The sequence below is a fragment of the Mus pahari genome, chromosome 15 (genome assembly GCF_900095145.1).
Source record: "Mus pahari chromosome 15, PAHARI_EIJ_v1.1, whole genome shotgun sequence".
Lineage (NCBI taxonomy): Eukaryota > Metazoa > Chordata > Mammalia > Rodentia > Muridae > Mus > Mus pahari.
The window spans coordinates 46,869,050-46,882,389 of NC_034604.1; the positions used below are offsets into that span (position 1 = coordinate 46,869,050).

Sequence of the window (13,340 nt, forward strand, 5' to 3'; positions counted from 1 at the left end):
ACACACACACACACACACACACACACACACACACACACACACACGTGCTTTTCCTAAAACATCTATGTCTATATTTGGCCTGAATTGGTTTTCCCACCAACCAGAAAGGACTAAAGCAGAGAAGAGGTGAGAGCTGACAGACACACCTACAGAGTGAGTATTCCTTACTTTAATAAAGTGCTTCACAGCTGAACAGTGCTCACATCCAACTAGAGATTCACTTTTTTTCTTTATATTTTTAATTTTTTATTTTATTTTAAACTCCAGATTTTATTCTCCTCCCGGTCCACCCTCTGACTGATCCACATCCCATACCTCCTCCCTGTCCCCTGTCTCTACGAGGCTGTCCCCACCCCCCACCCCAACCCTACCAGACCTCTAAACTCCCTGGGGCCTCCAGTCTCTTGAAGGTTAGGTGCATCTTCTCTGACTGAACCCAGACCCAGCAGTCCTCTGCTATGTATGTGTTGGGGGCCTCCTATCAGCTGGTGTATGCTGCCTGGTTGATGTTCCAGTGTCTGAGAGATCTTGAGGGTCCAGGTTAATTGCTGGTTCTCCGACAGGGTCACCCTCCTCAGCTTCTTCCAGCTTTTCCCTAATTCAACCACAGGGGTGACACAGCCGCTGCCCATTGGTTGTGTGCAAACATCTGAATCTTGTTCCTGTCTGAACGAACTGCAGGGATGCAATGGAGAGGAGCCTGAAGAAAGAAGGTCCAGTGATGGGCCCAAAGTGGGATCCAGCTCAAGGGGAGGCCCCAAGCCCTGACACTATTACAGAGGCTATGGAATGCTCACAAAAAAAGGGACCCATCATGACTGCCCCCCGAAAGAGATTCACTTTTAAAGCATCAGTTCCACAAGTACTATCTGAAATGTTGGTGGGAAAACTAACTCCAATGCTTTGTTCTGTACCGAGTTCAGACTCGCTGGCTTTTCTTTGCCTTCCTTCGATTTCACAGCACAGCAGTTGGCTGGCTATGGCAAGCTCCACCACATGAACGGGGCTTGCTGTCCTCCTGTGACCACTGTCCCTGAACTGCTGTTATGCTGCTATCCAATGCTGCTTGCAGCTCATTGGGCAAGAGGGGGCACTGTGCTAGCTCCATCTGGGTGGTTGGGTCTTTTCTTCCTGTTCTTACTCTCTGCCACCCCAAACCCACCACAAATACAGACATGTGCACCCAAATCCAGCTCTGCCTACAAACACTGAAGAAAGAACTCAACTAGTAAATCCCTAGTAATCATGGTAATGGCTTTGACCACAAGCCACAGATTACTCCACAAAATTTCACACTAATAGTGAAGTTAATGAAAAAAATAAATCAAGTATCATATCTCTCTCCAGACCCACTAGGGAACATTTTCTCCTCAGCCACAGATGGGTTGCCTACACCTCCCAATAGCACTCCTTAGCAAGAAGATGCTCAAACCTAAGAATATGAAGTATGTTTCAGGTCAATTGAAGTTCACCCCCAAATATACAGCATAGGGAAGCTCTCAAAAGAGATATAGAGAACACCATTCGTTTTTACGCTAGTCATTTTCTTCTACATTCTTTGCAGTTCTCAGGGTGTCTTCTGTCCTCTGAGTCAGCCTGTTCGCTCACAAGTTTCCCTTGCAAAGGAGACTTTATGACAATTTGATGTGAATGTCTTCTTTTTGGAACCAGGCCATTTGCATTGCTGGTTGGGCTTGGCTTATGGTCCAGATTCCATATGGAATCTTAAGAAATATACTCTGCTCGAGGTAAAATGAGCATCTTATTTTTCCATGGAAAGCCCTGTAATTGAATTAACCTTTCCAGCGAATAAATGCTAGAAGACATAGTAGGGAACCTCGAGGTGTCTCAGAACCTATGGCTAATGCTTTATACTTCCTCTTATGTCTTCAGTTCTCTGCTTCCCAAGTCACTTTGCATGGGCTATACAATGCTACACAACATGAAAACACAATGCTACACAACATGAAAACACTAGAAACAAGCACTTGCTCACCTCGGTGAGTGCAGTCTATTGGTGCAGTTTAGTACTCAATAAAAATATTACACCTCAGATAAAATCCACATTTAAGGAACTCACTCCAATTGCTTGGCCTCTTAATTTGCTGTTTAGTCTTCTCGAATCTATTTTGCTCCTGGTAGTCAGAATTCATTCTGGCTTTGTTTTGTTTTGTTTTGTTTTTTATTGTGGTCTTGTTTTCTGTTTTCTCCATTAAGAGACTGCCCAAAAGCTGTGATTAAAAGCAGGCTGATTCTAAAAACATACATATTTTATGGTATTTAATTTCCCCCAAGGATAACATACCATTCACTTTGTTTCTGTCTTCGTGCCTCCCATCCCTACTAAAGAACATATGGGGAAAGGGGCCTTTAATGCCACTTGAATCTGTTGCAATTCTATTCAATTAGGTCTTTTTTTAAATTTTTTGCTTTAGTTGGTGAGTAGTTTTCCTAATTCAATCACTGTCACATTCCACAGCACTCAGTCCTGTCATTTTGATACTTGCTGTCTCAAAACCCTGAATCTCTTCATCCCCTGAAGATCACGATACCCAGGAGATGAAGTTTCCTCTCTGTGAGCTCTACCAACCCTGACTTTCCTACGACCACATTCCTCTAATTTCACCTTCCTCCTCTTCCTCCTTTTTCTTCCCTTTCCTCTGAGCTCAACATCTCCAATCCACCCTCAGTCCCACCTCTCAAGGATGGTGAAGGAAGACCCTATTTTATAATCCTGTCATGGAAACCTTTTGTGACTACACTCAGCTTTGAATTCCTTCAAGCTTCTTTTGATAGGCATTCCCTGCCCCTAGGTCTAAGTTTGAACATCTAACAGTTGAGGGTTCTGTGGTTTGCTGGTAGCGGGAATCAACACACTTTAGACTTTTCTTTATCTTTCTTGCTCCATTGGGACTGAATGCTCACCAGTCACTGATGTATGAGCTAGTACTAAATCTGATGTCTTTTTCTCACCTGTCCATTTTTTTTTTTTTAAACATTTTACGGAGTGATGACTCCACCTTGCTGGAAGCCAAGAAGGAGTGTTTCCAAAATTCTAGAAGGAGCTTTCCTCTCCATGTCTCAGTTCTTAAACTGAAAACTCAAAACTTTCTTTGTATTTTTTTTTACCTATAGTTTTATATTTTTAATATTCTTATTATGGACATTCTACCTGCATTTCTTCTCCATACTCTAACCCTTTCATCTGGCATTTTCCTAGTTAAAATACCCCTTTCTGCATGAATATTTCTAAGAACTACTAACATCAAATTGCAGACCTATTTCCAGTTTGTGCTAAGTTTACTGAGGTTCAGTTCTAGGACTCTATCAGTCTCCTTGGGTCCAGAGCACAATGTTTTCCTCTTCCTTCAGTTTGCTTTTGTTCACTTCTCTCATTCTGGCCTGGGCTGCCACCTTCTAGAATAAAGTATTGCCATATCTGGTCCCATCATGCCCTTATATGCAGATATTGGATATCATAGTCCTGCTGGCCTGCTAGCCACAAACCACCAGGTTAACATCCCTGACATGCACTTATGGCTTCGCTCTTGCTGAACGACTCCTATCACAGGACAATCCACATTTCAGTTTGGCTCTCATGGCTGCCGATGTCCCTGCAGCCTCTTACTTATCTGACTCAAGCTGCCTACACTGAACATAGCCCCGCCAGCTTTTTTTTTTTCTAACTGGTCACATGGAATATGTTTCCCATTCTTTTACTTGAAGCCAACTTGCAAGGTAGTGTTCATAAAATGTATTTCTTGTAATAAAAACCACAAAGTTGGATGTTGTCTTTTTAATCAATTGTTCTCTTTCACTTTTATTACTTTTAATTTGTATTCTTCTGGCTTTTTGAGATGGAGTCTAGCTCTATAGCCCAGGCTGGACTAGAATACATTATGTAACTTGGGCTGGCCTTGAACTCATGACAGTCTTCTTACTTCAGTCTCACACTTACGAACATTGGGTATGAGTCACTGAGCCCAGCAGCATATCTTTTCATTGTGTTGCTTAGACTATTTGTATTTACTGTAAGTATTGATTTAAAAAGACAAGGTTGTTTGAGGAATACTGCAAGAGGCAGAAGGGTAGGCAATGATAACAGCCCCACCCCTGGCCAATTATCAACACATTCGGCTTTATTGCTAGCCATCTTTCTGTATCAATCCTCTCAATAGCCATGTTTGGGTGGTTTGATGCTTTTGTTTCTCTTTTATTACCCCTCCTCCTTTGGGGATCAGTTAATTTATCATATTTGATGTTTGGTTGCCCATCTCACCTGTCAGCTTTAGTTCCTCCTCTTGCATATCTGTATGCACTAGTGGTTACTATATAAGTTAAAATACATGCCTTTGACTTTCAATATACATATTTTAAAACTATTTCAAGAAAATATAAACATATGAATAATTATCTATTTTGGTTTTTGCTCCACACTGTGTTATTGATGACTATTGCTTGGTTTGTACAGATACAGTAGATACAGTATAAACTCTCTCTTGGATACTTTTGTCGTAAAAAGACCATTATCAAAGAGACTTAGTATTCTGTATGGCAAAACTATGAATAATTCAAAGCTTATTTTATTGACTGACCTAATTGTGTTTTATATTGCTTTCCTATTGTTTCTTACAGAACAGACTATTTGTTGATATTTTCTTTTGTAATTTAAAATTTCTCCTAAAATTTTTGGCTCAATAAGTATATCCGTAGTGGATTCTTTAACTGTTCTTCTGGCAAAAAAAAAACAATCATTATTTAATCTTAAGTTTTGAAGACTATTTTTACTGGACTAAAATTCTGAATTGACATTGTTTTATACTTATAGTAGGTTAATTTTGTTTTCTCTTATTATTTAAAAAATCTGAGGTCATTATTTTGTGGCCTCTATGTTTTTCTGCAGAGATTCCATAGAAAGAGGTATATGAAAAAGAAGAAAGATTTATAGTAAGTAACAGATATGGAATGATTTCACTATAGACTTCTGGAAAACTCTATTACATTACCCTTAGTGATTTGTTTACCTACCAATTCTAACCTATATTAACTATTCTTATTATTGTTGTGATCAATACCCGACAAGAAGTAATGTTTTTAATTTTATGTTTTTTATTGGATAATTTCCTTATTTACATTTCAAATATTTTCCCCTTTCCAGATCTTCCCTTTGGAAGCTCCCTACCCCAATTCCCCTCCCCCTGCCTCTATGAGGGTACTCCCCCACCCACCTACTCACTCCTGTCTTCCAGCCCAGGCAATCCCCAACACTGGGGCATTGAACACCCACAGGCCCAAGGGCCACTCCTCCCTCTGATGTCCAACAAGGCTATCCTCTGCCACATATGCTGCTGGAGCCATGGATCCCTCTATGTGTACTCTTTGGTTGGTGGTCCAGTCTCTGGGAGCTTGGGGAGTGGTTCTGTCCTGTTGACACTGTTGATCACCCCCCCCACACACACACACACACAGGGCAGCATACCCCCTTAGCTCATTTAGTCTCTTCTCCAACTCCTCTATCAGGGACCCCACACTCAGTCCAATGGTTGACTGCAAACATCCGCCTCTGTATTTGTCAGGCTTTGGCAGAGCCACTCAGGAGACAGCCATATCAGGCTCCAGTCAGCAAGCACTTCCTGGTATCCACAATAGCATCCAGGTTTGGTGATTGTACATAGGATGGATTGCCAGGTGGTGCAGCCTCTGGATGGTCTCTCCTTCAGTCTCTGTTCCACACTTTATCTCCATATTTCCTCCTGTGAGTATTTTGTTCCCCCTTCTAAGAAGCACTAAAGCATCCACACTTTGGTCTTCCTTCTTCTTGGGCTTCATATGGTCTGTAAATTTAATATTGGGTATTCTGACTTTTGGGTGAGTGCATATCATGTGTGTTCTCTTTTGACTGGGTTACCTCACTCAGGATGATATTTTCAAGTTCCATCCATTTGACTGTGCATTTCATGAAGTCATTGTTTTTAATAACTGAGTAGTATTCCATTGTGTAAATGTATCACATTTTCTGTATCCATTGCTCTCTTGAGGGTCATCTGGGTTCTTTCCAGCTTCTGACTATTATAAATAAGGCTGCTATGAACATAGTGGAGCATGTGTCCTTATTACATGTTGGAGCACCTTCTGGGTATATGCCCAGGAGTGGTATAGCTGGGTCCTCAGGTAATACTATGTCTAATTTTCTGAGGAACTGCCAGACTGATTTCCAGAGTGGTTGTACCAGCTTGCAGTCCCACCAACAATGGAGGAGTGTTCTTCTTTCTCCACATCCTCCCCAGCATCTGCTGTCACCTGAGTTTTTTATCTTTGACATTCTGACTGGTGTGAGGTGGAATCTCAGGGTTATTTTGATTTGCATTTCTCTGATGACTAAGGATGTTGAACATTTCTTTAGGTGCTTCTTGGCCATTTGAGTTTCCTCAGTTGAGGATTCTTAGTTTAGCTCTGTTTCCATTTTTAATAGGGTTATTTGGTTCTCTGGAGTCTAACTTCTTGAGTTCTTTGCAAATATTGGATAATATCTTTACTGGCTAGGTTTGTGTCAACTTGACACAGGCTGGAGTTATCACAGAGAAAAGAGCTTCAGTTGGGGAAATGCCTCCATGAGATCCAGCTGTAAGGCATTTTCTCAATTAGTGATCAAGGGGGGAGGTCCCCTTGTGGGTGGTGCCATCTCTGGGCTGGTAGTCTTGGTTCTATAAGAGAGCAGACTGAGCAAGTCAGAGGAGGCAAGCCAGTAAAGAACATCCCTCCATGGCTTCTGCATCAGCTCCTGCTTCCTACCCTGCTTGAGTTCCAGTCCCGACTTCCTTAGTGATGAACAGCAATGTGGAAGTGTAAGCCAAATAATAATGTTTGTGCAGGAATAGAACCCTGACTAAGACACTATCCTTCTATCAGATGAAGGGTTGGTAAAGATCTTTTCCTAATCTGTTGGTTGCTGTTTTGTCCTATTGACAGTGTCCTTTGCCTTACAGAAGCTTTGCAATTTTATGAGGGCCCATTTGTCAATTCTTGATCTTAGAGCATAAATCATTGGTGTTCTGTTCAGGAACTTTTTCTCTGTGCCCATGTGTTTGAGGCTCTTCCCAGCTTTCTCTTCTATTAAATTTATCTGGTTTTATGTGGAGTTTCTTGATCTACTTGGACTTGAGCTTTGTACAGGGAGATAAGAATGGATCAATTTGCAGTCTTCTACAGGTTGACTGCCAGTTGAACCAGCATCATTTGTTGAAAATGCTGTCTTTTTTCCACTGGAAGGTTTTAGCTCCTTTGTCAAAGACCAAGTAACCATAGGTCTGTGGGTTCATTTCTGTGACTTCAGTTCTATTTCATTGATCTACCTGCCTGTCACTCTACCAATACCATGCAGTTTTTATCATTATTACTCTGTAGTACAGCTTGAGGTCAGGGTTGCTGATTCCTCAAGAAGTTCTTTTATTGTTGAAAATAGTTGCTATCCTGAGGTTTTTTGTTATTCCAAATGAATCTGAGAATTGCTCTTTCTACCTCTATGAAGAATTGAGTTGGAATTTTGATGGGGATTGCATTGAATCTGTAGATTGTTTTCAGCAAGATGGCCGTGTTTACTATATTAATCCTGCCAATCCATGACCATGTGAGATCTTTCCATCTTCTGAGGTTAACAGGAAGCAATCTAATGGAGAGTTGATTTTGGCTAATTTTTGAGGGTACATTAATCACAACAGCAACTGTAAACTTCCTCAAGGACACATTCAGGGGTGATTCCTAATCTGAACAAGTTGACAATGATGATCAACCTTTGCCAACTTGACACTATCACTTTTAAGGTATATCCTTCCACTCCCAGTGTCAAAGGTTCCTACTTTTCCTATAACAGAGAGTTCATGCAGAACCAGTGCAGTCTCAATGCTGTCCAAAAGTCAAGGTCAAAGTCCATCAGAGACTCAAGAAAATCCCTTAACTGTGAGTCCTCATAAAATAAAAAAGCCACCAATTTCTAATATACATTGACAGACCATGCATTCCCATTCCAAAAGGAAGAAACTGAAATAGCAAGCAAAGAACAGGTCAAAGCAACAATAAAATAAGCAAGGGAAGCACCAATTCCCGAAGCTCTATGTTCCACCATCTGGACATTTGTTTGTTTGTTTGTTTAGTTATTAATTTATTGAAGTGTGTGTGTGTGTGTGTGTGTGTGTGTGTGTGTTCACATGTGCATGGAATGCCACAATGTGCATGTTGAGGTCAGAGGACACGTAGCAGTTGTTTACCCTCTCCTTTCATGGGTTGCAGGGGGTCAAACTCAGGTTCATCAGGCTTGGTGAAGGGCCTTGTACTCATCAAGTCCTCTCATCTCCCAGTCAGAGGCTCATTATGTCGTCATATGGATTCCAGATATTACCCACTATAGGATGTCTTCCCACATCCATCACACCTCTTTGGAAAATCCCTCAAAGATATACTCAGAGGTATGCCTTCCTGGTGATTCTAGATCCAGTCTATTGGCAATGAAGATTGCAGGCAAGATGCTGGGTATTCATCTACCAACTTGATGAGTAGTCTTGCCTGTGGTGGACCTCACTCCAGACTCAGAAAGAAGGTGCAGGTTCTTGCAGGAGAAAAAAGCTAAAGAGTGTGGACAGTCCTGTTTCCTGCTCTCCGATGACACCTTCATTTTCAGATACATTGGCGCATTAGATCTTGCCACTATCTAGAGGAGAATTCTAGCCTCCATTCCTATTGTGTTTCCCACCTTTACACTCAGGTGTAAGGATCAGAAGATCAATCAATCTTATAAACAATGACAATACATTTCAGACAATACCTCTTTATTCCCCTCCAAGGCCATATCCACTCATGTAACAGCATAGTTTGATCTCTTAAATTGCCAAAGAAGTTAAATTCACCAGACTGGCTACAGTTTTCTTTTTTGTCTTTCTGTCTCTCTGGGTCTGTCTGTGTCTGTCTGTCTGCCTGTCTGTCTGTCTGTCTGTCTGTCTGTCTGTCTGTCTCTCTCTCTCTCTCTCTCTCTCTCTCTCTNTGTGTGTGTGTGTGTGTGTGTGTGTGTGTGTGTGTGTGTGTCTATGCTTGTGCATGCCTTTGGAATTTAGAAGGAGTTATAGGCAATTGTGACTTTCTGGGAACTGAATTTAGGTTTTCTGCAAGAACAGTACTCTTAACCACTAAACTATCTCTCTTCCCCCTGATAATTGGAATTAACAATGTTAACTTTCCATATAAACTGATTTTACTGTAACTTTAAAATAAGATTTCCATACTTGTACTTCATCTAATGAGTTATATTATTTTCAGCCAACAATGATAAGGCGTCCACCAACAGTTGTTTGTTACATCTGTAGCCGTGAATATGGGACCAAATCGATTAGCATTCACGAGCCACAATGTCTGAGAAAGTGGCATAATGAGAACAATCTGTTGCCTAAAGAACTAAGGAGACCAGAACCGAAAAAACCAGAAGTCAGAACCATTACTGGTAAGTTCTGTCAAGAGGGGGTGGGAGAGGGAGTGAGTTCAGAGATTTTTATTCTTTCTTACTAGTTTGAACATCTGAAATCGGCAGCACTTACTGTCTTAAAAGAAGTCAAATTTGATTTTTAAAAGATGTCCTGGAATGTCTGCCCAGTGGTATCTTCAGATGCTGAGACATAGAGATATTTTGTCCTGGCAAAACCTAGTGGAAGGGACTCATGAGAATTTACCATTTTTCCTAAATGATTTTTATATATTGTCATGCCCGATATTCTTTTGAAACATAAAGCTTAAAGACTTTTGGGAATATTGACAGACTTGTTTCATTTATAAATGTGTCTTGAGTACCAAACTCAAAATGCCCACCAGGCCAACTAGTCAGGTTACAAAATTTCAATTAAAAAAAAAAATGAAGAAGAAGAAGAGGGAGATGCCCCCATCCAGCCACTGTCGTCATTAAAAAGCTTAGTCCAAGAGGGTTATAATTTTGAATGAATGCAAAGGGAACCAGGAAGCTAAACATCTGGATGGAATGTTCAGATTCTAATTATTTTATTTTATTCTTTTATTTCTGCAATCAGTGTTATAAGGTACTGTTCACCCAAGTAAAAGAGGAGCTGTACTTTCTCAGGTGAGGGTTCACAGAGTGCTGGGTTTCCTCAGAGTATTAAGAAAAGAAAAAATACGTGTCAAATTATATAGGTAGATATATTTACATAATTGCCATGCAAACTCAGTCTCAATTATCATATTTCTATCACTGATTTTTCTCATTTGATTTCCTCATTCTTTAAGGGATTATTTATTTATTTATTTATTTATTTTTGAGACAGGGTTTCTCTGTATAGCCCTGCCTGTCCTGGAACTCACTTTGTAGACCAGACTGGCCTCGAACTCAGAAATCTGCCTGTCTCTGCCTCCCAAGTGCTGGGATTAAAGGCGTGTGCCACCACCGCCCAGCTGATATTTTATTTTAAGAGAAGTATATTTCAATGTCCTTTTCCTGTGTAGTTATAGCTATTGTTCAGGCTTTTTATCATTGGCTAGTGTGATCTGAGAAGAGATGACAACCCATCAAATGAAATCTAGGTTGCTGTAAGTTCGAAATACTATTGAAACCCAGCTATTCACTGTCCTTGGCAAGAAGGGACTTAAAGGTTGAAAGGAATTCAGAGTGAATATACTGAAGAGATTACTCAGAGCTAAAGAACACTGAACTGCTCTTGGCAGAGGACCAGAGTTCTGTTCCCAGCATCCACATGGCAGCTTACAACAATCCTTAACTCCAGTTCGAGGAGATCCAACACCTTCTTTTGACATCCTTTTCCATAACACACATATATGGTATATATACATGCATACAGGCAAAACACCCATACACATAAAATAAAATAAAATAAAATAAAATAAAATAAAATAAAATAAAATAAAGAAAACTGGACTATCCACCCATTGGAATCATAGCATTTGACTCCAGAGAGACTACCTAGAACTTCTGGCTTGGCACACAAAACAATCTTCTCTAATTCTCTATATCACTCTTTCTGCTTGATCTTTATCGTCATATGGCTAGAGGAAGTGGGAATGATAGTGGGCAATCCCTGGGACATGCTGGGAGCGCACTGTTTGCCACTGTTGGCAGTGTGAATGGGTAGATCCTGTGCTTTCACTTGCCCTGCAGTTTTCCTCTTGACTTCATGCTTTTTATCTCTGAAGGTGCCTTTCTCCTCTAAGGAAATAGCATTGGCATCTCCTCCCCCATACTCAGAGATGACTCAGAGCGATAATTCTTTTCCTGGATCCACAGTCAAAGGCCTATGCTGAAGCATTGCAATGAAAAGGTCAGTGCTATCCTTTGCTCTACAGAGTTTTCAAAAGCACTCAAAAATCTACATTCATGCGCTGGAGAGATGGCTCAGCCATTAAGCCCACAGATTGCTCCTTTGGGGGAGGGAGCTAGAGTTCCTTTCCCTGTACCCATATTTGGCAGCTCACAATTGCCTGTAACTCCAGCTACATCTCTGGCCCCCACAGACATGTATATTCATGTACACACAACACACACACACACACACACACACACACACACTTAAAAATAAAAGCCAATCTTTAAACACACATTCATAATCTGTATAATAGTGATACTTGCTTTATCTAAAGGAGAAATACCAAGCTGCACCAGGTTGAAATCTCCATTAAAAGCAGGCATGCTAAGAATCTAAAGGATTGTTATGGTTGTGTGAACCATTAAGATAGAAATCATGAACCCAGCCTAGTGTTTAATGGAGTAACATACACTGGCCAATGATAAAAACAGATCCATTTTGAGTGCCTGGCCACATTTGAGAGACCTATTTTCAGAGATCTTGGGACATAGTCAATTTAATGTACTAAAGTCATTCTATTTAAATACGGCTTATTAAAGTTAAACCCCACATTGTTCCTTTAAATAAAGCCACATGCTTTTCTCTCCTGTGTGCCGCCGGAGAAGAGTGCACATTTCTCAGCTCTTTTTTTGTTTGATTAAGGGCACTTATTCCCTTCAGCTTATTTTGTTTGCATTTTTCACTTTAATTAGTTAAAGAACGTCTCTGGTTATGGCCATGAAAAGATGATGTCTTTTAGACTATAATTCATCTTAAATTCACTCTCAGTTGTCAGTTTGGGTCTCTGAAAACATTCCAGGGAAGTATTGCATAAAAGAAAAACACAAACACGAGTTCTTTCCCCATTGTATGCTTTATATTTATAACCAACAGAAAGAAAGCCAAAAGTTATATTCTCAAGATAACAATGTGTAAGCAAAGATGGTAATAATTAGTGAAGAATGCATATCATAACACAAAACTGCATCTTTCCCCTTTTAATATTCAAAGCAAAAAAAAAAAGTCTCCAGTCCATAGCTGAAGGAATGCTTAACACTGTTTGTTTACTATTTATTTATTAAGATCTGGCAAAGTCATATGATTTGCTTGAAAACACCAGTCAAAAGGTATTCTCTGCGACTATTTTCCATAAATAGTAATATATGGTTTCTGAGGTTGTAAACTAACCCATTTTACCATTTTACTTTCCTTTTCATATATATATATATATGAAAATATATACGAAATACATATGATATATGTATAAAATACTTATGATACATATTTTTTCTCTTTTTTTCCTCCCTCTTCCTTTCCTCTTTGCAGCCAAAGGGTTCTACGATCTTGACGCCTTAAATGAAGCTGCTTGGACAAGTGCCCAGAGCCAATTGGTTCCCTGTAACGTTTGTGGGCGGACCTTCCTGCCAGACAGACTAATTGTTCACCAGCGATCTTGTAAACCCAAAGCCTCCGCCAAGTAAAGCCTTTCGTCAGCACTGAATGTTATAGGAGTGAATGCCTTCCAAAATGAGGGTGAAGAGATGGCAGGGAGAGAAAACCAGGAGAACCAGAGCTGAGGGAGTACTGGCCCAGCCTGGAGAGAACAGCTCTGTGCAGAGGTGGCCAGCTTCTTTCCAGCTATTAGGGGACCATGTCACACTTTGTGTCGGGAGGAATTATTTGTGTCGGCTGCTTCTTATCAGAGCTGGAAATTTTGTCCAAAGGACATTTCTTAGGCAATTGTTGCCAGATTTCTCTCATTCTGGTTTCCTCAACACGGGTTTGTACCTCAGAGCCAGGCTGGTGCCTGGTGAACAGAGGCTTACAAAGGCAATTTGAGGCAACTCTAGGTTGTAGGCAGTGTAGACTTCCATCCTAATCCTTTGCCTTCTGACCAATGGATGATGCTTTTACACTAACTGAGAAGCTTTGTTACCTTGTATGATCATCTGACAGGACAGATTAACTTAAGAGGCCTGAAGATGTTAACAG

General features: G+C 40.5%; 1 protein-coding gene across 2 annotated transcripts in view; it reads left to right on the forward strand.

Annotated features, from left to right (window-relative positions):
* Window positions 1-12,843, forward strand: part of LOC110333509 (zinc finger protein 474) — a 19,530-nt gene extending 6,687 nt beyond the window's left edge. The window contains exons 2-4 of one of the 2 annotated variants that reach the window (XM_021215064.1): window positions 4,904-4,947; window positions 9,307-9,487; window positions 12,675-12,841. In XM_021215064.1, coding sequence (XP_021070723.1) covers window positions 9,313-9,487; window positions 12,675-12,829 — 330 coding nt within the window. In that variant the 5' untranslated portion in view covers window positions 4,904-4,947; window positions 9,307-9,312 and the 3' untranslated portion in view covers window positions 12,830-12,841. Of the gene's footprint in view, window positions 1-4,903; window positions 4,948-9,306; window positions 9,488-12,674 lie in introns of both variants that reach the window. The other variant, XM_021215065.1, reaches the window with a different exon arrangement.
* Window positions 12,844-13,340: the final 497 nt, after the last annotated feature.